The sequence below is a fragment of the Perognathus longimembris genome, chromosome 17 (assembly GCF_023159225.1).
Source record: "Perognathus longimembris pacificus isolate PPM17 chromosome 17, ASM2315922v1, whole genome shotgun sequence".
NCBI classification, from domain to species: Eukaryota; Metazoa; Chordata; class Mammalia; order Rodentia; family Heteromyidae; genus Perognathus; species Perognathus longimembris.
Window position 1 is genome coordinate 43642195 of NC_063177.1, and position 25860 is coordinate 43668054.

The 25860-nt window shown below is 50.1% G+C and overlaps 1 protein-coding gene across 1 annotated transcript in view; it reads left to right on the top strand.

The window, feature by feature from the left end:
* The first annotated feature begins 3712 nt into the window (after positions 1–3712).
* Positions 3713–25860, top strand: part of Mrc2 (mannose receptor C type 2) — a 47721-nt gene continuing 25573 nt past the window's right edge. The window contains exon 1 of the mRNA XM_048365728.1: positions 3713–4412. Within this exon, the coding sequence (XP_048221685.1) occupies positions 4298–4412 (115 nt within the window). The 5' untranslated portion in view covers positions 3713–4297. The remainder of the gene's footprint in view (positions 4413–25860) is intronic.

Genomic DNA, 25860 nt, shown 5'->3' on the forward strand with positions numbered 1-25860 from the left:
ACAGATGAGTGAGGGGTCTTGGAAGTGAAACTGAGGAGGGAGTTGGAGGCAGCGAATCACATCACGTTCTGTGATTAGGGACTACTGAGTAGGGAAAGCTTAGAAGCCTGATGACTGGGTCTGGGGCCTCCGCAGCAGAAATTTTCACATCCCTTGGATGGCCACCCACAGCAGGATAAACTTAACATCTCAACCCATTCTTGGGTGGGAATTTGTGCCCCAACTCCTGAGAGCCAGAGTCTCCTAGAAAACTCCCTTAGACTCAGGGAAGAAGTGCTCCCAGTTCCTGGAAGATGTGCTAATAACTTACCTCACAGCCTCTGGAAGTAAAAGGACAGTGTTGAGAGTTGCTTTAAAGGACCCTCAGGGACACAGTTGCAGAGGATCTTGGTACAGGAAAGACCTTCCAGATGTTTCCCACACAGTGGAGAAGGAAGGGGCAGAGGCTCTCTGGACAGAGTTCTTAGGTTCTCCTTGTGGCCATGAGATGGGACAGTGGAGAGAAGAGCCACATGCTGGCCAGTAAGGCGGGGGAAGGGGGGCAGTTCTTTTAGGTTAATGGCTTTTCCAAGGCTGCACAGCTTTGGGAGCAGGTGCAGCCAAAGCTGGACATTTGGTGCTATCCGAATCCTCAGCCTGCCTGCTCCCCGTAGCTCAGCGTCTTCTGGGGTTCTCGGTGGAGTGCCTCAGTGGCACCTGAGGGTGCCAGATCCAAGGCAGGGTAGAAAGGGTGAGGTCCCCCCAGCTCATGTTTGGCTGGACCTGACTTGGAAAGGTGCAGAGTGTGCCCCATGGTGGGGGGAGGGCGGTCACAACCCCCCCCCCCTCTTTTTTTTGGCCAGTCCTGGGCCTTGGACTCAGGGCCTGAGCACTGTCCCTGGCTTCCTTTTGCTCAAGGCTAGCACTCTACCACTTGAGTCACAGCACCACTTCTGGCCGTTTTCTGTATATATGGTGCTGGGGAATCGAACCCAGGGCCTCATGTATACGAGGCAAGCACTCTTGCCACTAGGCCATATCCCCAGCCCCTTTTCTATTTGCCTCAAGCAAGCATTGGCCAGATCCTTCCAGCTTCCTCCGGATCGATTATGTTCTTCCTTCCTCTCTGTGTTTTCCTTTCCTCTACTCGTATTGTAGGCCTGGCCTGCTAAGGGTACTCTCTTCTCTTCTGGCTGCCTCTGGCTGCAGAGGCTGCTGAGCTCTAGAGGAGAGGAGACTAATGCAGGAACACCGTAATAAGCACAGTGAGAAACCACACCAGTCTGTGTTCTTCAGAGTCTCTGAGACTCAAGGAAAGTGACTGCCTGAATTGCGTGTCTTAGTGAATGGCAGAGCTGAAATTCACGTCACCTTTGATGCTGCGGCCTGGACTTCTGCACTGCCCCAGACCGGGCTGTTTGTGGATAGGCGCTCATTAGCCACACTGAGCCTGCGCCCACTTCCAGAGTTTGTACTTTGGGATGCCATTTTTGTACAGTTAAGTCTAGAGATGTTCAGATACTGAGGAGGAGGTCATACTGTTGTGACAACCGGAGGTTATCCTGATAAGACCATCCGAGGCAGCTCTGGTGTGGGGTGGGAGGGATTTGGTGAAGAGTCAGGAATTGGGGTGACTCCCTAGTATCCAAATGGCAAATAAAGAAGGGAGAAGATTCCCTTTCCTGAACACCTCCAGGGTTTGTGCCATCCCTACACACTAATAGATACACAAGGATTGTTCCATTTACAAATAACAGTTGTGAGCTCAGGGAGAACAGAAGTAACATAATTATCAGAAAACTGGTGAAAGGGGGAAGCAGGATTCTTAGGTCTCTGACTCCAGAGCCAAAGCTCCTTCCACTAAACTGGCCTAATGAAACCACAGCCATCTCCACCCCTACCCCAGGCCTGTTGCTAGACTGTGTGCAAGAGAGCTGTTTCTCAGCGTTGATTCCATTACAGCAAGTACCATGTTGTCAGAATCTGCCAGACCATGCCGGAGACCTGAGTGAGTCCCACGCATAGCACCCAATGCGTGGAGCATAGTCGGGCCATCAGCAGCTGCCCAAACTTTCTGGAATGGTGAGTGGGCTATGGGCATGAAAGCTGATAAAGGGCCGAGTGCTGACCGGGTTCTGAGCCTCTAGAGGATCCTTAAGCAGTGGAAGACTGAATTAGACCCTCCAGAAGATAGCTCAGATGTAGTAGCCCTTCGAGCTCCAGATGTAAGCCACGTGGTGGATGCAAGCGCCAGTGCAGTCAGCAGCACAGCCACTGAGTAACCCTGGTACCTGACGCAGGAATGCTTCCTCAGCAGGGACTAGAGCAGGCCTCCAGGCTTGAGCGAGCCTCTGTCCTGAAACACAGCAAAGGTTCATTTTCCCCCCTACAGAAAAACACAGAGGGCTGCAACCGAGTTTGCTCCTTTTCCCCAGTCGTTGACAGAGCAGCGGGCAGTGCTCCACGAGTGGGTGGAGGGCACTTCCTGTGTGCTGGGCACACGGCGGACCCTGGAGCCACGTCACTTTAGTGATGTCAGGGAGCTGGCGTCTGCTCGGCCATCTGGAGAATGCCAGAACTTCTGAAGGCTGGCTGGCAAGGAGGAATCCAACCCTGATCCAGAAGCATCTTGTGTTTGGGCTGTGGAGATAGGGAGAGAGCAGTTTCGTTGAAGCTGGCAAATCCTCCGCTCCCTTGTAGATAACAGGACTGTGAGACAGAAGGGCAAGAGGAGGACCTTGGAGGCCGCCTCAGCAAGACCTGGCTGGGGGTGGGGGTGGGGGTTGAGATCCCAGGACATACCAAACCAGGGACAACCAAGTAGCAAGTTCTCCACAGTGACCCAGGAGAAGCAAGGTGTGTTGGCCTGGCTGCCAATCATTCCTCGGTGCCAACATGACGCATGGAATCTTTCTAGAGCCCCTAGATTTCCGTGGGGGGCTCTCATAGGGGTCCTGCAACAACTATTTGCCAAGCATCTCAGCGGGGGCAGTGGGAAGAGACACATGGGCCTCTCGGGCTCAGCACCACATTGTAGACTGAGATGGTAAAGATTCCCCAAGACAGGAGTCATAAAAAAGAAAAGTCGCACTTGTTATTTCCAAATAAATCCCACATGTGGACAGCCCAGGAAACAATAAAATTTATATTATAGTTTCAGTGTTTTTATTTACTGTGGTGGGAGAATGTGAGTCTTCTTTCTTGCACTTGGGGGTCTCCAAGTGTGTCTTGTGTAGCCCACAGAGCTCAAGCAACTTTTCTAAGGCTCAGGGAATAAGGATTGTTGTGTGGGCTGTACTCCAAAATCCTGACTCCCAGTCCAGTGCTCTGCGCGGCAGTGAGTGACCTGTTGCATAACACTGAATAACTGGATTGTCTTCTCTTTTATGAACTTTCCATTTGGTCCTTTGCTACCAGCCAGCGAGCAGTTGGTGGGAGTTGATGTAGGTCTTCTGGGACGTCCAGTGGACAGATTTTTCCCCAGGTTTCTGGACGCAGCCCCAAGCAGCCGAAGCGCAACAACTCCTTTTGTGCCAGGGACACTGCCACGGGGGCCACACAGAGACGCGCCCCCTCCCCCAGTCCTCTCCCCGGTGGCCGAGCCGGGGCTCCACCCCCTCCCTCCCCACCCCCCCACACCAGACGGGGAGGGGGTCTCCGAGGCGAGGAAGTTGCGGGTGCTTAGAGGCCACAGAACTTGGCAGCGGAGAGGCGGGCTGGAGGGGCGGGGGAGGCGGCGCTGGCGCCCCGGGTCTGGCCACCTGGATCCCCAGCGCGCCCCCGCCTTCGCGGGGCCCTCCACCTCTCGCCACGCCGGAAAGTTTGCGGAAAGTTTTGCCGCGGCTTCCCCCCCCCCGCCCCCCCCGCCCCCCGCCCGCGCCAGCAGGGGAGTTGTGACGCAGCGTCTGGGGCTCCAGGCCCGGACCCGAAAAGAGGGAAGGCGAGGCGGGGAGCTCCTCAGGAAACCAGCGCCCGCCGGGGTCCTTCCTTGACCCCACTGATCCTCCTGGTCTCCGGCCATCCTCCTCGCTCCCGGGCCCCCAGCCCCCCTCCCCCACCTCTCCCCTCCCACGCTGCCCGCTTCCCTTCCCCTCTGCCCCTCCAACCCTCCTCCTGGGTTCTGCGCTCCTCCCTCCGCCCTCCCTCCGCCAGCCTTGCCTCCTCCCTCCTCCGCCCCGGGAGGCATCGCTCCAGCCCGACCCGGAGGAGGACGCGAGCCCCTCGCGGGCGGTCAGCACAGCTCCGAGCCCGGGCGGCCACCGCGCGCCGTCTCCCCGCGCGCCCTCGCTGCCCGCATCCTCCGCGCGCCGCGCGCGCCATGGGCCCCGCGCGGCCGCCCCCGGCGCCCTGGCCCGGTCACCTGCTGCGCTGCGCCCTGCTCCTCGGGGGGCTGCGCCTCGGCCGCCCCAGGGACTCCACCGCCGCCCTCCCGGGTAAGGCGCGGCGGGCGCGGGGCGCGGGCCTCTCCACTTTTTCCAAACCCCGAAGCGTGCGTGCACGCGTGTGTGCGTGTGCGTGTGTGCGTGTGCGTGTGTGTGACTGGGATTTTAAAAAGTCCTCCCCGCTTTTCTGGAAGCGGGGTGGAGCGGGGAGGGGGACCTGAGTGGAACCAGATGTGGCGGGGGAGGGGGAAGGGAGCGCGAGCCTGCAGGCTGGGAGTGGCGGGCTCAGGAAGACCCTCGCCCCGGCCTTCGGGACCCTTGGCGCCCGGCCTGTGCTCGGCCGGGGACCCACGCGGCGCGCCCGCCCGGGGAGCCCGAGGCGGGGGCCAGCGGGCTGGGGTCGATCCCCGGCCTCCGTCCCGGGACTGGTGCGGCATCCTCGCCTCTAACGCCGCGGGGCGCCTCGGGGACGCCCCGCATCGGTCGCTGTGGCTGCTCTCTTTTCCACACTCGGTCTTCATAGACGCGCCTGGTGGCATGTGGCATCTGGTGGGGGCAGTTTGTGGCCATCAGGATGCAGAGGCCGACTAAGCGCCGTGTGTGTGTGTGTGTGTGTGTGTGTGTGTGTGTGTGTGTGTTTTCTGTGTGGGCAACTCTAGCCAAATTGGCGCCTCTCCAGAATGGACAAATCTCGAGCAGAAAAAGAGCTGCTTAAGATGTAAAAAAAAAAAAAAACCCCAAAAACCTCAACCAGCAGAAAACCAGCAAACCCCCCAAACGCTCCCCTTCTTTCTGCTGCTTTTTTAAAGGGGTGACAGTAAAATGTGGGATTCCATTCCTCACCAAGAATTTGAGAGTTCAGGGGAAAAGATTCTGCATGGGAGTTTTCAAAGTAAAAAAAAAAAAACCAGCCTGTGCTCCCCACTCCCTCCTGGGTTCTGCTTCGTGTTTAATTTGGGGCTCGGGTGAGTGAAAGGGGGCAGCCGGGGTTGTATCTGCAGCTTTGTGCGCAGGCCATAGCCAGCCAGTCCTCTTGGAGAGTCAGCGGCCTCCCCGGTGGCCTGGTGTGCTGGGGGCCCCTGCCGAGGGGTGACCCACATCCGGTCCACGAGCGCCCCCACCGCATTCCACCCCACCTGGAATCGAAGGCTGGACAAACAGGAACTGGGCAGGAGCCCCTCACTGCACTGCAGGCCGCCACAGGCTGCCCCCCACCCCCCACCCCCCCCTTCCCACAGAAGCTTGCTCCTTTGCAAAGCAAAGGGTGGGGAGGGCAGGGGAAGAGCCTGGCCATGCGGAGAGCCCCAGCCTCCTCGTTATATAGCCAGGCCCTGCAGAGTCCTAGGGCCAGAGTTTGCAATCAGTTTTCCCCGAAGCACCGGAGCGTCAGAGGGAGCCAGAGGCGCTTGGGTGGGGAGTATTGTTGGACACAGGCTGGCCACAGACCCAACAGTTTGAATTATGTACATCACCATCTACCGAGGAAACTTGGGGTCTGGGCTGGGTGACTGGAGGCCATTGAGCGAAAGAAAGAGGAACTTGCATAACTTTCCTGTCACCATCCCTGCACACAAAAGTCCCTTCTGCCACCTCCGTGGGTGCCCCTCTGGGAAGCCCTGTCCAGAGCCTTGGACTGAATTCTTTGCTTGCAGAGCTCCTATTCCCAGGTTTCTGCCGACACTGGGAGGAGCCCCAGGGCCCCAGGAAATGCTTGTGGGAGGTGGGATTTGCGGGGCAGGCCAGCCCTGGGGTGGGGGAGGGGCGCATTGGCTGCCTCTTGACCACTACAGGAGAGCCCAGCTGGCTGGAGAATGGAGCACTTGGGGACAAGGGGCAACAGGGCTGCTGGACCAGGGCAGAAGCCAATCCACCTTAGCAGAGTGTCACAGAGTATGTCACCGGAACATGTCCTCTTTGCTAATTACCGTATTTTTCTTTTGAGCATTCATAGTTTGTTCGGCATTGAGCCAAATACTAGAGGAAGGGGGAAGGTAAGATGGACAGACACAAATCCTTGAGGAAAACAGCCTAGCTGGGGAAAAAAAAGATACTTGAAACTTCAGCTGCGTGGGGGAGACAGGATTCCCAATCATGGCCCAGAACTGTGCTGATTGGTTGGTGTGCAATTTCTTTCCCGTAATAACCCCAGGAGGTAGTTATTGTTGGACCCATTTTTCAGAGGATAAGTTAAAGGCTGCAGAGAGTCTGATGCTTTACATCTAGTGAAAGGCTGGGGCTGGGAGTGTTTGATGACTGGACGCAGAAGCAGCCTCCAGCTTCTTGAGGTTCTGGAGAAAGGTAAAAGCAGGAAGTTGTGCTGGGCTATCCCAAGCCTCCTAGGCTCCTGGATTGAAGGTTAATTACACTGATCAGGGTGCTTGGGAGGTGAAAATGAGGAAATGACTTGCAGGCTGGCTCTGGGAATCCTGGAGAAGCCCTAGAAGTTTCTGAGCAGAGGAATGAGGTATGAGTTAGAAGGAAGATCCACTCTCTAGGTTGTGGAGTAAGGAGACTCTGGAAAACAGAACAAGACCTCTCTCTAAAGAGTGGGGGGTGGGTATTTCTAGTGAAGGACATCATGTATTTGCTGATGCCACCAGAATTCGCCAAAGTCCTGCACTTCCAGCCAGCTCCTGGTGAATCAGAGCAGAGCTCCTTTCTTCCCCACAAAGTTCAGTCTTCTGCAGTGAGCGGCCAGGGTTGGGGTGGGGGGGTACAGCCTGAGTGCCTGGGGTTGCTCCCTGAGTTCACCTGGCAAGGTAGGAGTGCAGACAGGGGAGGCGGAAGCATGGGTGTGGTCCTTATTTTCTCATACTAGAGAAGTCTTGGCTTTCCTCTGTCCACATGGTACTGTGACATGGTGGGATGGGGTAGGAGCTCCGTGAACTTCCCAGGAGAATCTTCATTTGAATTGCATCACTAATGTCATCATTAAAAAGCTGGGGAAAGCAAGGCGCTAGTGAATCGGGTCTGTAATCCTCACAATTCAGGAGGCTAAGATCTGAGAATGGTGGTTCAAAGCCCACCCAGGCTGGAAAGTCCGTGAGACTCTTATCTCCACTAAACTTCCAGAAGAAAAGAAAAAGGCAGAAGTGGCTCATGTGGTAGAGCGCTAGTCTTGAGTGAAGAAGCTCAGAGGTAGTACCCAGGTCCTGAGTTCAAGCCCCAGAACTGTCCCCCTCAGCAGCCCCCCCCTCCCCCAAAAGAAAGCAGGAGAAATTGAACAGCAGTGGCTCACACCTATAATCCTAGCTACTCAGGAGGCTGAGATCTGAGAATCACGGTTCAAAGCCAGCCCCGTTAGGAAGCTAGTCCATGAGACTCTTATCTCCATTTAACCACCAAAAAGCCAGAAGTGGAGCTGTGGCTCAAATGGTAGAGTGCTAGCCTTGAGGGTAAAAGCCATGATAGCCGCAATGGAGGCTGCTGTTTGTGTGCTGGGTGAGCGGCTTTATAGGCAGATGCTCTTGTGAGTGTGTCAGTGGCCTTTCACACTCTGTGATTCAAAAGGGTAGAGCCATTTGCTCAAGACCACACCTCTAGAAAGTGGTCAAAGTGAGATTGGAATGCAGATGGGGCTACAGAACCTGAACTTGTTAGTACCAGACCGGAAAGCAAGCCATGAGAAGACACCTGAGGCGCCCAGCCCCGCAGGGTGACTCCCTCTGTGCTGATAAACGTCCTTTACTGCAGCAGAATACCTGCGGTAAAGGCAGAACGGTTTGTTTTGGCTCTCGCTTTCAGAGGTTTTCCATGCAGCTGACTCTTACTTTTAGATTGAAAGCAAGGAATAATAGGGTGGAAAGGCCTAGCAGAGGAATGCTGCTCAGCTCTTGGCAGCCAGAAAGCAGAGAGAGGAAGGGGCAGGAGACAAGGCATACCTTTCTGGGGCATAGCCCCATTGACTTTCTCTAAGCTTCACTTCTGAGTCATTCTCCCAACAAAGCTACCATATCATGTATGATTCTCTCAATGGATGAATCCATCAAATAGATCAGAGCCCTAGGAGCCAATTCCTTCCCCAACTGAACATTGCAGATGAACATTGCATGGAAACCAAGCCTGTAACATGAAGATTTTTTTTTTTGGTCCTTCTGTTTGTTTTTTTGTTTGTGTTGGCAGTATTGAGATTGAACTGTGAGCCTTGTGCTTTCTGGGCAGGTGCTCTACTCTGAGTGTGTGTGTGTGTGTGTGTGTGTGTGTGTGTGTACGTGTACTGGTACCAGGATTTGAACTCAGCACCTCATGCTCTCGATCAATATTTCTTACTTGGTTGGCACTTTACCACTTGAGCCATTTTTTTTTTTTGCATTGCTTATTTTCCAGGTAAGGTATTGCTTTAAGCCTAGGCTAGTTTGGGGTGTGATCTTCCTGTTTGCGCTGTAACACCCAGCCATCGTGCTTCTTCTGTAGCTGAGACGTCAGGTACACGCCATGACTCCCAGGTATTGGTTGAGATGGAGCCTTGAAAACTAATTCTCAGGCTAACCTGGAACCTTAATCCCCTGATCTGAGCCATCATACCTGGCTTCCACATGAGTTTCTTTTAGGGGGAAGACATTTCATGTCCAAATCATAATATCCTTTATGTGTGTCCTGAGAGGAAGAAGGTAGGGCAAGCACTCCTCTGTTACACATCAGCTGACTAGGCCCTTGGTTCTCCCCCATCCCTGTGGACCCAGGAATCAGTACCAGCCTCCGCTCAGTACCCCAGCCTAATGGCCTCTGAAGCCAGGGATTTGCAGCTTCTTTGACTCATTGATTCATCCATTCATCCAGTGATGCGCAGTACTGACAGCAGCGATGATGGAAGCCTGTTCTTCTTTGTACCTCCCCTGTCTCTGAACTTGGAGGCTAAGGCATTGCAGACAGGAAGTGTGTCTTCCTGTTTAGTCCTTTATGAGATGGGGAGGGTCCCGTTCCCATGACTGGATCCTATAAATCTGGGTGGGGTGGCCATCAGCGTGGTGACACAACCCTTGGAACTCACCCTGGACACTACAAATTGTAGTGACTCTTCAGCTAGGCATTGTGTCAGCAAATAGTAGGCTGGAGGAAGGTAGCTGTGGCCCAGGGGAATGCTTAGGTCAGCCATCTCTATCCTTTTAGGAAATAGGCTGGGTTTGCCTCCCACGATTGCACTGCTTGATCCCCAGGTACAGGTCCTTTTCTTTTCCCCAAGGTCTCTCCATCTTCTGTCCTGGAGCTTGGCTCTGTGCAGACTCTACTACAGGCTTGGCGAGGCCTGTGTTTTCTGCCTGTGTCTGCTCTGGCCCTGTACCCACTTCATTTCCTCTGTCTGTGTTTTGTCCTTTAAAAGAAGGAAGGGAAACCTCCTCTTCTTTCCAGAACATCACCCTCCAGCCTTCACTCTATTGTCCTTTCTGGTACTCCATCGTCCCTGAGTCTTTCCCATCTCCAGACTTTGACCCACACGCACCCTCTCTGGGCTGATCCTTCCATCCCTGTGGCTACCACTGACTCTTTCCTTCAAGATGCAAGGATCCTGAGAAGAACACCGGTGAGTCTTGGCCACTGCCCCTCTGCTTCTCTGAGACATTGCCCACAGTGACAAATATGAGCACCCATAGGAAAGCTCCCCTTTCTTCCTCTCCTTTTCAGGGAGCCTCTGGAAAAGGCCATTCCAGGGGAAGACCATGCTCTGATGGGCTGGGAACTTGCCTTAATTTCTCATCTGACTCAAGGTGTCAGAGGACTCAACCCCTATTCATTTGGTCCCATTGCTTTGAGTTGAAGAAGCCAGGCCAGACAGCATGGTGGAGAAAGCATAGTAGAACAAACCTGCTTATCTCATGGCAGCCAGGAAGCAGCGTGAAAGGGGCTAGGGACAAGATGTGTGTTTCTGGGATACTTTTTCAAAGACCTACTTTCTCCGGTTGGCCCCCTCCTCCCAGTCTCTACCACCTCCCAATAGAACCATCATACCATGAATGCATCAAGGGATTAATCCATAGGTTAGTTGGGAGCCTTCAGGATTCCATCACTTCCCAAAAGTCCATCAAGTTGATTCCAATGATAACAAATCTCCTCTAGGGAGAACCATGGCCATAGTCCCCCAAGCATCTCGGATGTCTTCAGGAAGTTTCAAAGCGCCATTTCAGGCAGTACCCACTCCCCTGTAGACTGAGGCAAGGGTATGGGCATGGCCTGCCATAGTCCCTCCTTCTCTTAGTTCTCTGGAAATGTAAATAGGTCCCAGACCCAGGGGACCAGGATGACTGCCACTCACCAACTGTGTGACCTAAGGCAGAGGCTCAAGTGTCTTATTAATTTGTCAGATGGGAGCAATAACCTCATCCTCATCCTTGTGAGAATTACATACAGATGAGATGATGGATGGGTGACATATGTGTCTGGTGTACTTCTGGGCATAACATTGTGTCTTAACAAAACAATATTAAATTATTAATGTATTTTTGTGCTTGTCCTGGGCTTGAACTGAGAGCTTGGGTGCTGTTCCTGAGCTTTTTTTTGGTTTTAGCTCAAGGCAAGTATTCTACCCCTTGAGTCACAGCTTCACTTGTGGCTTTTTTTTTTTTTTTTTTTTGGCCAGTCCTGGGCCTTGGACTCAGGGCCTGAGCACTGTCCCTGGCTTCTTCCCGCTCAAGGCTAGCACTCTACCACTTGAGCCACAGCGCCACTTCTGGCCGTTTTCCATATATGTGGTGCTGGGGAATGGAACCGAGAGCTTCATGTGTAGGAGGCAAGCGCTCTTGCCACTAGGCCATATTCCCAGCCTCACTTGTGGCTTTTGATGGATAACTGGAAATAAGAGTCTCACAAACTTGGCTGCTTGGGCTGGCTTTGAACCACAATGCTCAGATCTCAGCCTTGTGAGTAGCTAGGATTACAAGCATGAGCCACGGGTACCCAGTTTAGCTATTTTTATTAAGAAGTTTCATGAACATAAAGGGAATCAAATATGATTAGATACAGCTCTCCGTATGCAAAGTGCTAATTACAACCACTTTTAAAAATTGAAGTAGGCCTAAACTCATTACTTCTTGGTACACTTTTCTTTTTTTTTCTTCTTTTTTTTTTTTTTTGCCAGTCCTGGGCCTTGGACTCAGGGCCTGAGCACTGTCCCTGGCTTCTTCCCGCTCAAGGCTAGCACTCCGCCACTTGAGCCACAGCGCCGCTTCTGGCCGTTTTCTGTATATGTGGTGCTGGGGAATCGAACCTAGGGCCTCGTGTATCCGAGGCAGGCACTCTTGCCACTAGGCTATCTCCCCAGCCCCTTGGTACACTTTCCTAACTGTTGTATGTACCTCAAAGTAATTGTGATTTTTCTTCAAATAAACTTAAATCCTACGAAAACAAAAAATTCCAAAGCCAGACAGCCAGTAGCTAGTATTACAGGTTTGACCCTCCAGCCTGTTTTGTGACCCTCCTATCCTCTGCCCTTGTGATGTAGTTTGTGTCCATGTCTTCTGCCTCTGCTTTCTCTCCATCCCTAGTCCTGAGCCTAAGGAGAGGCTGTAGTGTTCTTGAACTTTCTGAATATTACAATTCCAGGCTTCCCACAGGCAAGTTCTACCCTTTCAAATTCCTTGCACAAGTAAACTGAGCCACGAAGCTGGTGGTTACCCATGGATTCTCAAATGCTGCACAGTAAAGTTACCATGGCTGCTCTTCTTTCTGCCAGCAGTGCCAGCTAGGTTCCTTCAGGGCTGTCTCTGGATCTTGACTTATACCTGAGGCCTTACCTGGCCCACCCACGACAGCCGTACCGGAAGCTGTTCACTCTTCAGCTGGAAGGAACCTTTTCCTCCAGCATTTTATTGCTGACTGCCCCCTCCTTCCCTTCTTAGACTAGAAGGATCTTCCAGCAAGGTCCTTTGTTTTGGAGGGGAGTTGCTGGGAATTAAACCCAAGGCCCTGTGCTAAGCATAGTAAACTTGTACTATACCATCAGGCTACACCCTAAGCCTCTGTCTTGGTTTTTCTTTTTCTTTTTTGTGTATTGGGACCTGAAGTCCAGGTCTCGAATTCTCACGTGGTTTGTTGTTGTTGTTGTTTTTTTTAATTTTTATCATAACTGGTGTACTACCACTTGAGATATTCTGCCACTTCTGGATTTTTACCGGTTAATTGGAAATAAGAGTCTCACAAGAGTTGTCTGCCTGGCTTGGCTTCGAATCCTGATACTCAGATCTCGGCCTCCTGAGTAACTATAATTAAAAACATAAGCCACCTGTGCCTGGTAACCCTCCTAGTCTTTTAATTCCTGCCATAGGTTCAATGCTTTAGACACAGTGGCATGAAGTAAATTAAAAAAAAAATTTTATTGTCAAACTGATGTACAGAGAGGTTACAGTTTCATACTTTAGGCCTTGGGTACATTTCTTGTACTGTTTGTTATCTCCTCCCTCATTTCCCCCTCCCCCCTCCCCTAAGTAAATATTTATTGAGGTGGAAAAAAAAAACCATCAGAAAGACAAATGCTGCAAAGATCCTTTTTAAATAGAAAGACAATGAGGAAAGTTTTAGATGATGTCATAATCATTAAAAACATATGGTGTTGAATTAAATAAGCAGTAAAATGTCCAATGGACCAGAATAAATTCCAGACTTTGATTTAAACTATTATAAGAACTTAATGGGAGGCATACCAGAGAGAGCATTTTAATGAAAAAAAGAAATCTTTTAAACATTATTGAGACAACTGAATTGCAATTGAAAACATTGGAGGGGTGCAGATTTATGGTGGTGGTGTGCTTAACATATTCGAAGCCCTGAGTTTGACCCCCAAGGTCCCCCCTCAAAAAAGAGGTAATTAATTTTAATTTATGACTAATCACATTCAAGGAACTTTAGATGACAAATCGTCGCATGAAAGGTGCAAAGATCCGTAGAAATGAAAGAAATAGGCTTTCTTAAATACATAAGCTAATGAAAACAAAACTTAGTTTGGAAAGAGCTGTTAGGAATGTAATAAGATTATATGGGGCACTGAAAATCAGCTCCATCTTTCAAGGCTCCGTTTCTCAGACAATAGCAAGCGCAGTGGATATGTAAGATTGGTTGTAAACTACACAATGGACAATTTATGCAACTCTTAAGTGACACATAGGTAGCTAACGTCAACTGACAGGAAAAAGTCAGAATTCCATGACCACCAGGTAATCTTGCAAATGAATATGCACGCTCTGGTGACAAGTGACAATGCATGCCTTCTGCTGACATTCATTCATTCATTTGCTTCAGTATTTTGCTTGTGTTTTCATTGCTGAGCACTGACACATGTCAGGCATGGTGTTTAGTGTGATAGGAACAGCGTAACCGAGTCAAATGTGTGTGTGTGGCATTGGTCTCACTATGGTCATGTAATTACATAGGAGGCTGGGATGGGGGACCATGGTTCAAGTCCAACCTGGGCCAAAAGGGAGACTCTTTTCAAGAATAACTAGAACAAAAGGGCTGAGGAGGTGTGAAGGAAGCAGTAGAGCCCCTGTCTAGCAAACACAAAGCCTTACGTTCAAACCTCACCCCCCCCCAAAGACCAAATGTTCATGAATTTTATTTTATCTTTTTAGATAATGTTTAGAGTTCATTCATAGAAAGAAGCAAGCTGGGTGTGGTGGCTCAAGCGTCACTGCTTGGGAGACTCGGATGAAAGGGAGCCCTTCTGGCTACTCTTCTCTCGTGTTTTCTGGTTGCTGTTTACATGGCCTCAAGACCCTGCTTAGGACTTAGTGAGTTTCTTCCATTTGAAGCATTGGGTCAGGCCTTGGCTGATGACAGTGCTCCAGCCAGAGGGGGCTGTGGTCTGGAGGGAACTCGCCTCCACGACCAAGCCCACAGATGCCAGCTTGCTCCTCCTCCCCGGCACTTTGCAACTGAAGGCTTCCAGCAGGGCCATGGGTAGGGAGCACCAAAGCTGTGATGCGCATTTGCTTTTGGAGAGCAGCAGGCTAACAAATGCTATAAACACAAAATGATGGTGCCTATGTCCTAGATTGGAATGCTGATCAGAAAGGTGCCAGGAAGTTAGGGAATGGGCCTTGGAGAAATTCCTTTATTTTTTTTTCTTTTCTTTTTTAAAGTAAAATGCTTTACAACGTTTCTATATGAACTTGTTGGTGCAATGGGTAAGAAATGAAAACCGCTAACTTGTCCTGTGCACAGGACCAGTGTTAGGTAACTTCACATACATCCCACATTTCAAGTCCTTACATTCTTCTTTTCACAGATAAGGAGGCTGGGCCAGAGAGGCCAGGAGTGAATGAAATAGTAAGGTCTGTTTGCTCCTTGCATGGGCCTTTACCGATGTCAGGCATATCTCAATGATCACAAGTAATGTAATTTAATATTGGCAGACACTCATGAACTCACCATCTAATCCAAGGCAGAGAACATTACAATATTTGTCAGTTGATCTATTCAGTCAGGTTCTAGTAATTTTCTAGTAATTTTAGGTACTCAGGAGGCTGAGATCTGAGATTCACAATTCAAAGCAAGAAAGTCCATGAGACTCTTATCTCCAGTTAATCACAGGAAAAGCAAGAAGTGGTGCTGTGGCTCAAAGTGGTAGAGTGCTAGCCTTGAGCAAAAGGAGCTCAGGGACATACCCAGGCCCAGAGTTCAAGACCTAGGGCTAACAAAAAGAAAGAGAGAGAGAGAGAGAGAGAGAGAGAGAGAGAGAGAGAGAGAGAGAGAGAGAGAGAGAGAATTATAATGATCTGAGCTTCTTGTCCTATTTGCTACAAATATTTTTCTCATTTGTTTTTCACTTGAAAGTTTTTGTTTGGAAAATATCGTGTGTGTGTGTGTGTGTGTGTGTGTGTGTGTGTGTGTGTGTGTGTGAACTCAGGGCCTGGGCACTATCCCTGAGCTTTTTTGCTCAAGGCTAGTGCTCTACCATGTTGAGCCATAGCACCACTTCCAGCTTTCTGGTGGTTAATTAGAGATAAGAGTCTCACAGACTTTCCTGCCTGGGCTAACTTTGAACCACAATCCTCAGATCTCAGCCTCCTGAGTAGCTAGGATCACAGGCGTGAGCCACCAGCGCCTGACTGCCCTTGACTTTCTGCAGTACCCCAATGTGATGGGGAGAGGCCTTGACCCTCCTTCCACAAGCCTTTTCCAACACCCCGTCTCCTCCGTGTGCCTCCTTTCCCACAAGACCTGACCCAGAATCCAGAAAGAAGTCACTTTGTACAACTATTTAGAGATAATTTTTTAAATATAAATTTAATAATAAGTTCAAAGACACAAACACAAGCTCTGAGAGATGAAGGCACCCATGGGAATGGGGGTGAGCACTGTGCATCTGCACTGCGGGTTTATTTTTCTTTTCTTCTGAAGAGTAGTTTAAACGCTTGCGTCCTTGGCCTTCTTTTCTCTTATCAGTTCTTCTTATCCCAAGTGCAGAGTGCAATGTCTTTTAAGCCCGGTTCCCAGGCTCTGTGCTGTGAAGCCCAGATTCTCTTGCTTCAACACCCAGACTCAATAGTGGCTTCCTTCCCACATCAGTCTTCTCTACCTCGAGTCTCCCCAAGACCCTCAGTTGTTCCCTACATCACGGGGGGCTCCCAGAGTGAGGCCCAGGCCCAGAGCTCAAGAGCTCGGGCAGGTATTTGAACCTTTATATATCCAGATTCCAGAGCTGCCCTCCCCAGCCCTCTGGAGACGGTGGGGCCAGTGTTCTCACGGCCTTGTCCTTGCAGAAGTCCGGGGGTTTTGTTTTTTGTTTTCAAAGTAAACACTTATTTAATCTTGAATGATAGTTTGAAGACAATTCAGTTCCCAAGCCAAAAAGAAAAGAAGATTCTAAATTCACTTAACTGTAATCAGTACCATGTTGTACTTTTACACTGATAACTACACTTGATCTTAGCTAAAAGGCTGAGAAGTGTTGATGCTATGCTTTTAGAACCAAGCAAATCATTCTTCTTTTCTGGTCAGTCGTGGGGCTTGAGCTCAGGGCCTAGGCACTGTTCCTGAGCTCTTCAGCTCAAGGCTAGCACTCTACCACTTTCAGCCACAGTGCCACTTCCAGTTTTCTGGTAGTTAATTGGAGATAAGAGTCTCACAGATTTTCCTGCCCCGGCTGGCTTTGAACCGCAATCTTCAGATCTCAGCTTCTTGAGTAGCTAGGATTATAGGCATGAGCCACTGGTACCCAGCTCCAACAAATCATTCTTGAAGTTAGGTCAGGATGGTGAGTATAGCAAAAGCGTGTTCTATGACGTTACATTTCCCTAGTTGTATTGTGTGGCCTCTCACAAATGTCTCATAAAAGCATACTATTTTCCCATTGGCAACATAGTGAATACAGAGCTGTGAACCCCTCCATTCCTCTTCCTCTGCCTCCCCATAGTCCTTAGGGACCCTCAGCCAACAAGGACTCTGTGTAGGTTGAGCAAACCCTACCCCTTGATTTCAAGTGTTGTTTGGAATATAACCTATCTATCCAGAAATAGGGTAGAATGTTAATATATCTTTCTGAGTGTGGTGACATGGGCCTGAGCACTGTCCCTTTGCTTTTTCACTCAAGGCTGGTGCTCTACCACTTGCGCTATCCCTTTACTTCCCTTTCTTCTTTAGTTAATTGGAGATAAAGTCTCCTGGACTTGGAGGCCTGAGCTGGAGAGAACTTCTGATCTCAGCCTCCTGAGTAGCTAGGATTACAGGTGAAATATTAGCAAATACTAATCTTTTCAACTTTAACTTTTCACAAGCCATTACATTTGGGTGTAATTCTCCACCTGGTTCTTTTGTCTGCATATCTAGAGGTTGGTTTTTCTTTTGTAGAAGGCTAATAGAAACTTACACCATGGAAAGCTGACAGTAGTCTGAAGTCCTGAAGGCGGTCTTCATTTCCACTGAGTGGCGGTGGGCAGGGACAAGGACTTCCAGTATTTAAGCTGTGGTGGCTGTCCCCTCCCCACCTGGGAAGCCACTTTGTGGAAATGAACTTGAAAACAAAATACCGATTTCCCCAAATTAGTGCCTGCGCCTTGTAACAAATTCACCCATGCGCTCATCCACGCATTCATTTTCCTAACATGCTAGGAATGACGGGGGGCTGGGGCCCTAGTGGGGTCTTCTCTCAGTGAGTTTTATGAAGTAGAATCACAGATAAGAAACAAATGGGTCTCGCCAGCTTTGGGGACCTGCTTTAATGAGTGTTGGCTGTGGTGACGGTGATGTTGTCATGGGCCTGGATGCATCCCACCCCACCCACGCCTTTGGGTCACATTCTGGAATTGTGTCCTTGTGGCGGGGTCAATGGGGTTGGATTGTGCTGGCCCCCAAAGCCACTTCCTGCCGCCACCAGCCCCGCTGTCCGCCTGAACGCCCCCCCGCCGCCCGGGAAGGAAGCGGCGCTTGCTGCTGTTTATTTTGGCTGCAGGCTGACAGATGGCTCACCCGCGCTCTGAGGCTGTGGCCTTACAGACCCAGCCTTGGCTTCCCAAGTGAGAAGAGTCAGGGGTGGCGTGGCACGTGGCAGCAGCCAGGGCCTGAACCCCCAGACCCGAGGGTCTCTGCGCCCCACATCTTGGGCATCTGGGCCAGGCAGAGGGCGAGGAGTTACGGTGTGCCCGCCTCTGGGATGTTCCGCCTGGGCTCCAGGCTGGAGTCGGGGCTGGAGGATCGGGGACTCCCCTCTGGCTTTAGCCTGATGGGGTGAATCCCCTAGTCATCCTGCAAGATGGAGCCTGGGAAAGAGCTGGCTGAAAAATAGGATGCTTGAGTCTGCAAAGAGGAAAGGGTGCATACCCCACAGTCAGATTCCACTAACCCCGACCCCTAGGGGGTCATCCCAGCCTGCAGTCAGGGAGAAAGTCACCCTTTTAGATGTCTGCGAGTGGGCTGGGAATATGGCCTAGTGGCAAGAGTGCTTGCCTCCTACACATGAAGCTCTCGGTTCGATTCCCCAGCACCACATATATGGAAAACGGCCAGAAGGGGCGCTGTGGCTCAGGTGGCAGAGTGCTAGCCTTGAGCGGGAAGAAGCCAGGGACAGTGCTCAGGCCCTGAGTCCAACGCCCAGGACTGGCAAAAAAAAAAAAAAAAGAAAAGAAAAGTCTGCGAATTCTTCCACCACCCCTTGAACATTCCCTTTGTTCTACTATGAGTAGGTGAAGGCCACAACTGCATCCCATTCTTTGACAGTTGGATTTAACAAGTTTGTTTGCTTGTTGTTTTTTTTTTCTCTTCCCCCCTCTCTCTTTGTGTCAGAGCAGGGGCTTGAACTCGGGTCATAGATGCTGCCGCATTTGAACCACAGCTCTACTTCTGGCTTTTTGGTGGTTCCTTGGAGATAAGAGTCTCTCAGACTTTCCTGCCTAGGCTGGCTTTGAACTGTCATCCTTAGATTTCAGCCCCCTGAGTAGCTAGGGTTCCAGGCATGAGCCACCAGTGCCAGGCTTGTTTATTTTCAAGGTTTTCCTGAGTAGCTCAGGCCAGACCAGAACTCTCTACCCTCCTGCTTCTGTCTCCTTAGCATCGGGATCGCAGACATAGGCCACCAGGGCTGTGGCCTTCACCGTTTTCCCTGGAACGCTGTCTGTCGCATTGTGCAGCACACACTGAAGCAGAGGGAAGAGGGGGTCTGCAGTTGAACAGTGGAGAAAACCCTTGGGAAAGCGAGCGACTGCACACGAGGGCTGGAGACAGTGACAGAGCAGAGCTGGGGTTGGGGGGGGGCTGAGAGGTTACACGCGGGGTTCAGACACGTGGAAAAGCCGCGGGTGTAAGCAAGTCTGGCCTGACTGCAGTGGAAGGCAGGGATACCACACATCTGGGCTTCTATGGAAGGGGTTCTGCTTCTCCCCCACTGGTGTGGGCGGTGCGGGCTGGGGTGCAGGTCCCCAGGGTTGGCCTCTTAGCAGGGAGGAGCTGGCGGCTTCTGCTGACTCAGGGACATTTCCAGGCTTGGCCTCAGGGCTAAGCAGCTCATTGAAAACAGCTGCTTCTGTTGGCTGCCAGCCCTGTGGGCTGCAGGCGGCCTCTGGCTCTCCCTCAGATGACCCTTCACCTCTGCCTCTGGGAGGCTGGAAAGGGGACGGAGGAGGGAGAGACCAAGCCACTGGAGCCCCCCTCCATCATGCCTTCTGGACCATATCAGGTCTCTTCTGTCCCCCAGCTCTCCAAGAGCTATGACAGATGGTTGCTGAGCCGCAGATTCCTGCCTCTGGCCTTTGCTCCTGCTCCCGCTGTTTACGCCTCTCTGTTGGGTTTTGCTGGACGTTGCCTCTCATCCAGCAGATATTTGCTGAGAGTCTGCTGTGTGCCAGGCACTGGGGAGATGAACTTCTCATCTGCCCCTTCTGTGGTGATGTCTTCAACTTGTAACAGCGATCCTGGCTGGCCCAAGGTCAGACCTCTGGCTGCCTCTGCGACGGAGCCGAGTCTGGAAGTTTTCTCCCAAGAGATAAGCTGTGGTCAAGCCTTTCCACTCAGCTTCAGACCCTACAGAAGCAATGCGTGTACCTCAAGTCAGATCTGGAGGGAAAGGGAAGAAATGGGGGGAGGGGCTGCTTTGTGCAGGACAGATCACTTTAATTTAGACTTGGTTCTGCACAGGAATAAATTTCCTGAATGATGTTCTGGGGAGTGCAGGTACAGTGCAGGTCTGAACCACAGGTGCCCCTCCCCCACCCCGCTCGCTATCATTGATTGCTTTGTGACAGGAATCTCTTAGTTGTGATCGCAAAGAGATTCTTGTTGCACTTTGCTTACTTGGAAAAGTGCATTTCTATCCAACACCTACACCCCCTACCATGCAGTATAAAGCAAGGCTAACTGAGCTGCACATTTGTTGTTTGGTGGTTTGTAATTTTCTCATGGATTGCATCAACCACTCCAGCTTCTTTGTAAACAGCTCAAGGACAGCTGTCGCATCATCTTGCTCATTTCGTTTCCCTGTATCCTTTGAACAGTGCTCCATAATGCTTATCAGCATGGGGTGAGAAGAATCTTCAGGGAGCAGCTAGAAGGGTGAGGAGAATTGGCTAGGTGGGAGAAAGATCCTGATTCTTCTGAGGCAGTCTCAGAGTTGCTGACCCAAGAAGTTGGTCTGATAAAGCAGAGAGGTCCTGGGTCAATACCTACCCTATGAATCAAGAGAAGGGATGGTGTTTGGGATGTGGAAAAGGCTCTGGCTCCAAGGCATAGGGCTATGTATTTATGGGGATTTGTGGTGGTGGTGGTGGTGGTGGTTTGAAGCCACCTTGGGCAGGGAAGTCTGTGAGACTCTTTTCTTTTTCAGGAACAGTCTTGGGACCTGAACTCAGGGCCTGAGCACTGTCCCTGAGCTTCTTTTGCTCAAGGCTAGCACTCTACCACTTGAGCCACAGCGCCACTTCTGGCCTTTTCTGTTTATGTGGTACTGAGGAATGAAACCCAGGGCTTCACGCATGCTGGGCAAGCACTCTACCACTAAGCCACATTCCCAGCTCTGTGAGACATTTATCTCTAATTAACCACCATAAAACCAGAAGAGGAAGTATGCCTCAAAGTGGTAGAGCAGTAGAGCACTAACCTGGAATAGAAGAGCTTATGAACAGTACTCAGGCCCTGAGTTCAAGCCCCAAACACACACACACACACACACACACACACACACACACACAGATAGATAGATAGATAGATAGATAGATAGATACCGAGCAATTCACAGAGTCACCCCAGGAACTCAGGAAAGAGACTGGGTGTCCAGCACTTCTAAAACTCACTTAGCCTCCTCCCAGTTCTCAACTCTGCTCAAGCTTTTTGTTTCTCTTTGTATTTATTCCCTTTGGGTAGGAAATATGGCCACTGGCAACCTCAATCTAGCAAGAAAGGGAAAACCGTGTGTTCCAGGGACAAGCTCAGCCTGGCTTGAGTTATATGCCCAGTGACATCACTGCGGCTAGGGAAATGGATACTGTCATTAGCTATTAGTAAATCTTGTGTCCACTCATACAGCAATAGCTTCCTATTACTATATAAGAAGGGACTAGGCCTGGTACCAGCGGCTCATGCCTGTAATTCTAGCTACTCAGGAGACTGAGACTGGTTCAAAGTCAGCTAGGACAGGTAAGTTGGAGAGAGTCCTCTCCAATTAACTAGCAAAAAGCCCATCTAGAGGGATGGCCCAAGTGGTAGAGCACCAGCCATGAGCAAGCTTAGTGGGCTTGAAGCTTCCAAATTCAATCGTTAGTACCTGCAAAAAAGAAAGAAAGAAGGAGAGGAAAGAAAGAAAGGAAAAGAAGGAAACGTCAAATTTTCTGGGCAGACAAAAGTGCCAAGTGAATGTGGATAGCTCAGCAAGGTAAAAGATTGCTGGAGGATGCAGAGGTCACACTGACAGCCCACATGACAATGGAGGGCAGCAAGGCCACTGTATCGTTCACTGTGACCGTTCTCTATGAGGGTCTCAACAAGCATCTGTTGAATGGATGGCACTGTGTCCAGCGCACAGCGCTGGGCCTCGCGTCGTTCCTGCAGCCATCCATAGAACAGGCACCTCCTGACCACCACGTGATGCATAGCACACTACCAGACACAGGGTGACTACCAACAGAACGCACGATGGCACCTTTGACCTTGGGAAGGCCAAGCCCAAGATCCCGGGAAGGGTCCTGCGCCCTCAGAGGCGGGCATTTCATTTGTTGTCCTGACATCTCATGCCTCCAAACAGGTGTGGTGAGGCCGGAGGGGCCCTGTCACTTTGGCGGGGGGGAGAGGGGCATTGGGCCTCTGGCACCTTCAGTTTCCTTTGCCTGCTTCCATGAGCTCAACGAGAGCACGGGGACTAAGAATACAGAGCAGGTCTCAGCACACCGGTGCTACCTTCCTCCTCTCCTTAGCAGTCCTGCTTAGTCCTGCTCTCCTCCACATTGGCTCCTAGAGAAATAACTTCCTCCCCCTGTGAGAACCAGGCTTACCCCTCCACCTGGGGTTTGAAATACTCTTTCCAAAGCCCTCAACCCAGCTTGATAGAGTGCCTGGATTCCACCTCCAGAGGGCAGGAGCCATGGTTAGTGTCAGGCTAGCAACCATGTGAGCTATGAGTTCAAATCTAGCACCACCAAAGATGGGGGCAGGAGGGAAGAGAGCTCACACCTCTAATCCTACCTACTTAGGAGACTGAGATCTGAAGATCAAGGTTCGAAGTCAGCCATCAACAGGAGAGTCCATGAGACTCCTATCTCTTAACTACTCAACAAGCCACAAGTGGAGTTGTGGCTCAAGTGGTAAAGCACTAGCCTTGAACAAAAGGGACAGTGCCCAGGCCCTGAGTTCAAGCCCAGGATTGGCATGTGTGTACACACACACACACACACACACACACACACACACACACACACACACACGACTCCATCAACAAGAATTCACTCAGTCTAACCTTTGCTTTACAGCTTGTCTCTATGCCTCTGCTCTGCTCCTGGCTCCTTGTTCTTTTCTGATTTGCTGCCATGACGGTTTTAGAACCCGCACCCTTCACTGTCTGCCTCTTCTACATCCTTAGAAGTCTCAGCACTGCTGTGCAGGCAGCAAGTGCTCCAGGAAGTTTAGGCGGATTTGAACCCAGAACCTAGGACATCAGAGGGAGGAGGAAACAGGGATCTTGGAAGGTACTGTGATTGGATGTGCTTAGCTTCCTCTTCTGTCAGGAGGCGGGCCTCATCCTTGGGGTGGTCCCTTCAGTTGTCATTTGTTACAACCACTGCAGTTTGGCTGGCGTCAGGGTAGTGCCCACACGCGCTCTTCGGGCTGGGAATGAGGGGGAGGATATTGTCCCTCGGGCTGTGGTGAGCTCTTGTGAGGTTTGGGGCCTCATTGTCCAGTCCTATCTCTAACAAGCATTTATGAAAGCAAGTAATTCTTTCTTTTCTGGTCCCAGATCCTTTCTCTACCCCCTGCTGAGGGTCACTTTGAGTTACTATGAACTGTCCTCTCTGAAGTAGAATTTGCAAATAAAATACCCAGCCTTACAGGATGTTTGGGTAGGGCTGGATCAGGCCTGGGCCAGTTCATTGTTTCTGGGGTTGTTGGAGAACGTTTTAGTTCATTTTGGTCTTCTACTAAAAATATACACCATAATAGCTAGGTGCTGGTGGCTCGTGCCTGTAATCCTAGCTACTCAGGAGGCTGTGATCGGAGGATCACGGTTCAAAGCCGGTGCAGGCAGGAAAGTCTGTGAGACTCTCATCGCCAATTAACCATCAAAGAAAAAAGAAGAAGTGGAGGTGGGGGCTGTAGACACAGAGTTCTGAGTTTCAGGCTACTTGAAAGGGTAAAAACAGAGGCAAAAATCCTGCAGCCATAGACATTCCCCTCAAACCCTCTGTGACTCCTGATGTGTACATGTGCAGGGCCAGGCTCCAAGCGCAGCTGGAAGCTGGAGCCAGGGGGCAGAGGTTTCCATTGCTCCTGGTACTGAGGACTCAGAGCTTGGAATTCAAGTCCCACCATGTTGGTCTGCTGTTCACTAGAGTTTCCTTTAGAAACCTCAGAAGGGCTTCATCCTTCTTGATGAAATCCAAGGCTAACAGCCACACCCTAAGACTTAAGGCATAACCCAAACAACTCCACCCTGGAAAAAGCTTAAAATCAAGCCTCCTCAGGATCAAAGTGCTCCATTGCCAGAACAAAACCCAATGTACTTTATAGAAAGATTAAAAAAAATCAGATTCCCTAGAAAACACCACCTACAACATCCATCATAGGATTTAAAAAACTTTACCCACAAAGCTGGGTGCGGTTGGCTCACGCCTGTAATCCTTAGAGACTCAGGAGGCTGAGATCTTGGTTCAAAGCCAGCCCAGTCAGAAAAGTCAGTGAGACTCCATCTTCAGTAAACTACCCAGAAAAAGCTGGCAGTAGCACTGTGGCTCAAATGGTAGAGGGCTAGCCTTGAGCAAAAGAAGCTCAGGGTCAGAGCCCAGGCCCAGAGTTCAAGCCCCAGGACCAGCAACACACACACACACACACACACACACACACACACACACAATAACTACAGTGACTAGTATGTAATGAAAATTATTAGACACTTATCCATAATATCTAGTGTATAATGCTAATTGCTAGATGTGTAGCCTGCAGGATATGTAGGCTGCATGTACTCTTCAGGAGAAAGTGACCCATAACCAAGAAAAGAGACTCAATAGGTACAGTCTTTAAGAGAACCCAGTTATTCAACACTGTATAGAGAATTATGATGAAGCAATATGATAGAGAATAACTGGTTATTTAGAAGGAATTTAAGTAAAGGGAGACTTACACTTTTTATTTTTCTTTGACTAAGACACTACAAATATATAAATGCCACTTGGACTTCATTCATTTAGCTCTCTGTGCATGTTGTTCATTTTCTACTGCCTTGTTGATATTGTTTTCACATTGTATTTATTTATTGTGGCAAAAGCTCTTTTCTTTAATTTATTTATTAATTGAACACAAATTTTTTGACAAGGTGTTGTGCAAAAAGGGTACAGTTACATAGTAGGGCAGTGTGTACATTTCTTGTGATATCTTACACCCTGTTTTTCTTTCCCTTGCAAAATCTCTTTTTAAAATAAGGAAATTAACCCTTTGCCTCTAATAGGTTATATGTAATTTTATCCTTTGAATTTCACCTTTGCTTTTGGCATTCATCTTGCCATGGAAAACAATTCTCATACAATTAAACCCGTCACTGATTTCTTTATGACCTTCAATACTCAAGTATTGTTTAACTGTTTTTTTTTTTGTAGAACTTATTTACATCTTTGAAAGATGATCCTAGGGGCTGGGAATATGGCCTAGTGGCAAGAGTGCTTGCCTCCCATACATGAAGCCCTGGGTTCAATTCCTCAGCACCACATATATAGAAAAGGCCAAAAGTGGTGCTGTGGCTCAAGTGGCAGAGTGCTAGCCCTGAGCAAAAAGAAGCCAGGGACAGTGCTCAGGCCCTGAGTCCAAGGTCCAGGACTGCCCCCCCCCCAAAAAAAAAGATGATTCTAAGCTGGGTGAAGGCTCACACTTGTAATCTTAGTTACTCAGGAGGCTGAGGATCACACGTGTGTGTGTGTGTGTGTGTGTGTGTGTGTGTGTGTGTGTCCATATCCTAGAGCTTGAACTCAGGGCCTGGGCTCTGTCCCTGAGCTGCTTTTGCTCAAGGTTAGTGTCTACCACTTGAGTCTTAGCTCCATTTCCAACTTTTTAGTGGTTAGTTGGAGATAAGGGTCTCACAGACTTTTCCTGCCCTGGCTGTCTTGTCTTCGAAACTCTGGAGGATCATATTTTGAAGCCAGTCCATTCACACAAATTCTCCAGACTGTTATCTCCAATTAATCAACAAAAAGCTGGAAGTGAAGGCATGGATCAAGTGGTAGAGCACCAGCCTTGAGCAAAAGAGCTAAACAAAGAACACAAGAAGACCCTGAGTTTAAGCTCTAGTACTAACACAAAAGGAAAAAATAAAATAAAATCATTCTGACTCTCCATGGAGAATGGACCCTAGAGAATGATAAGGCCAGCTTGGGGGGACATAAAGATC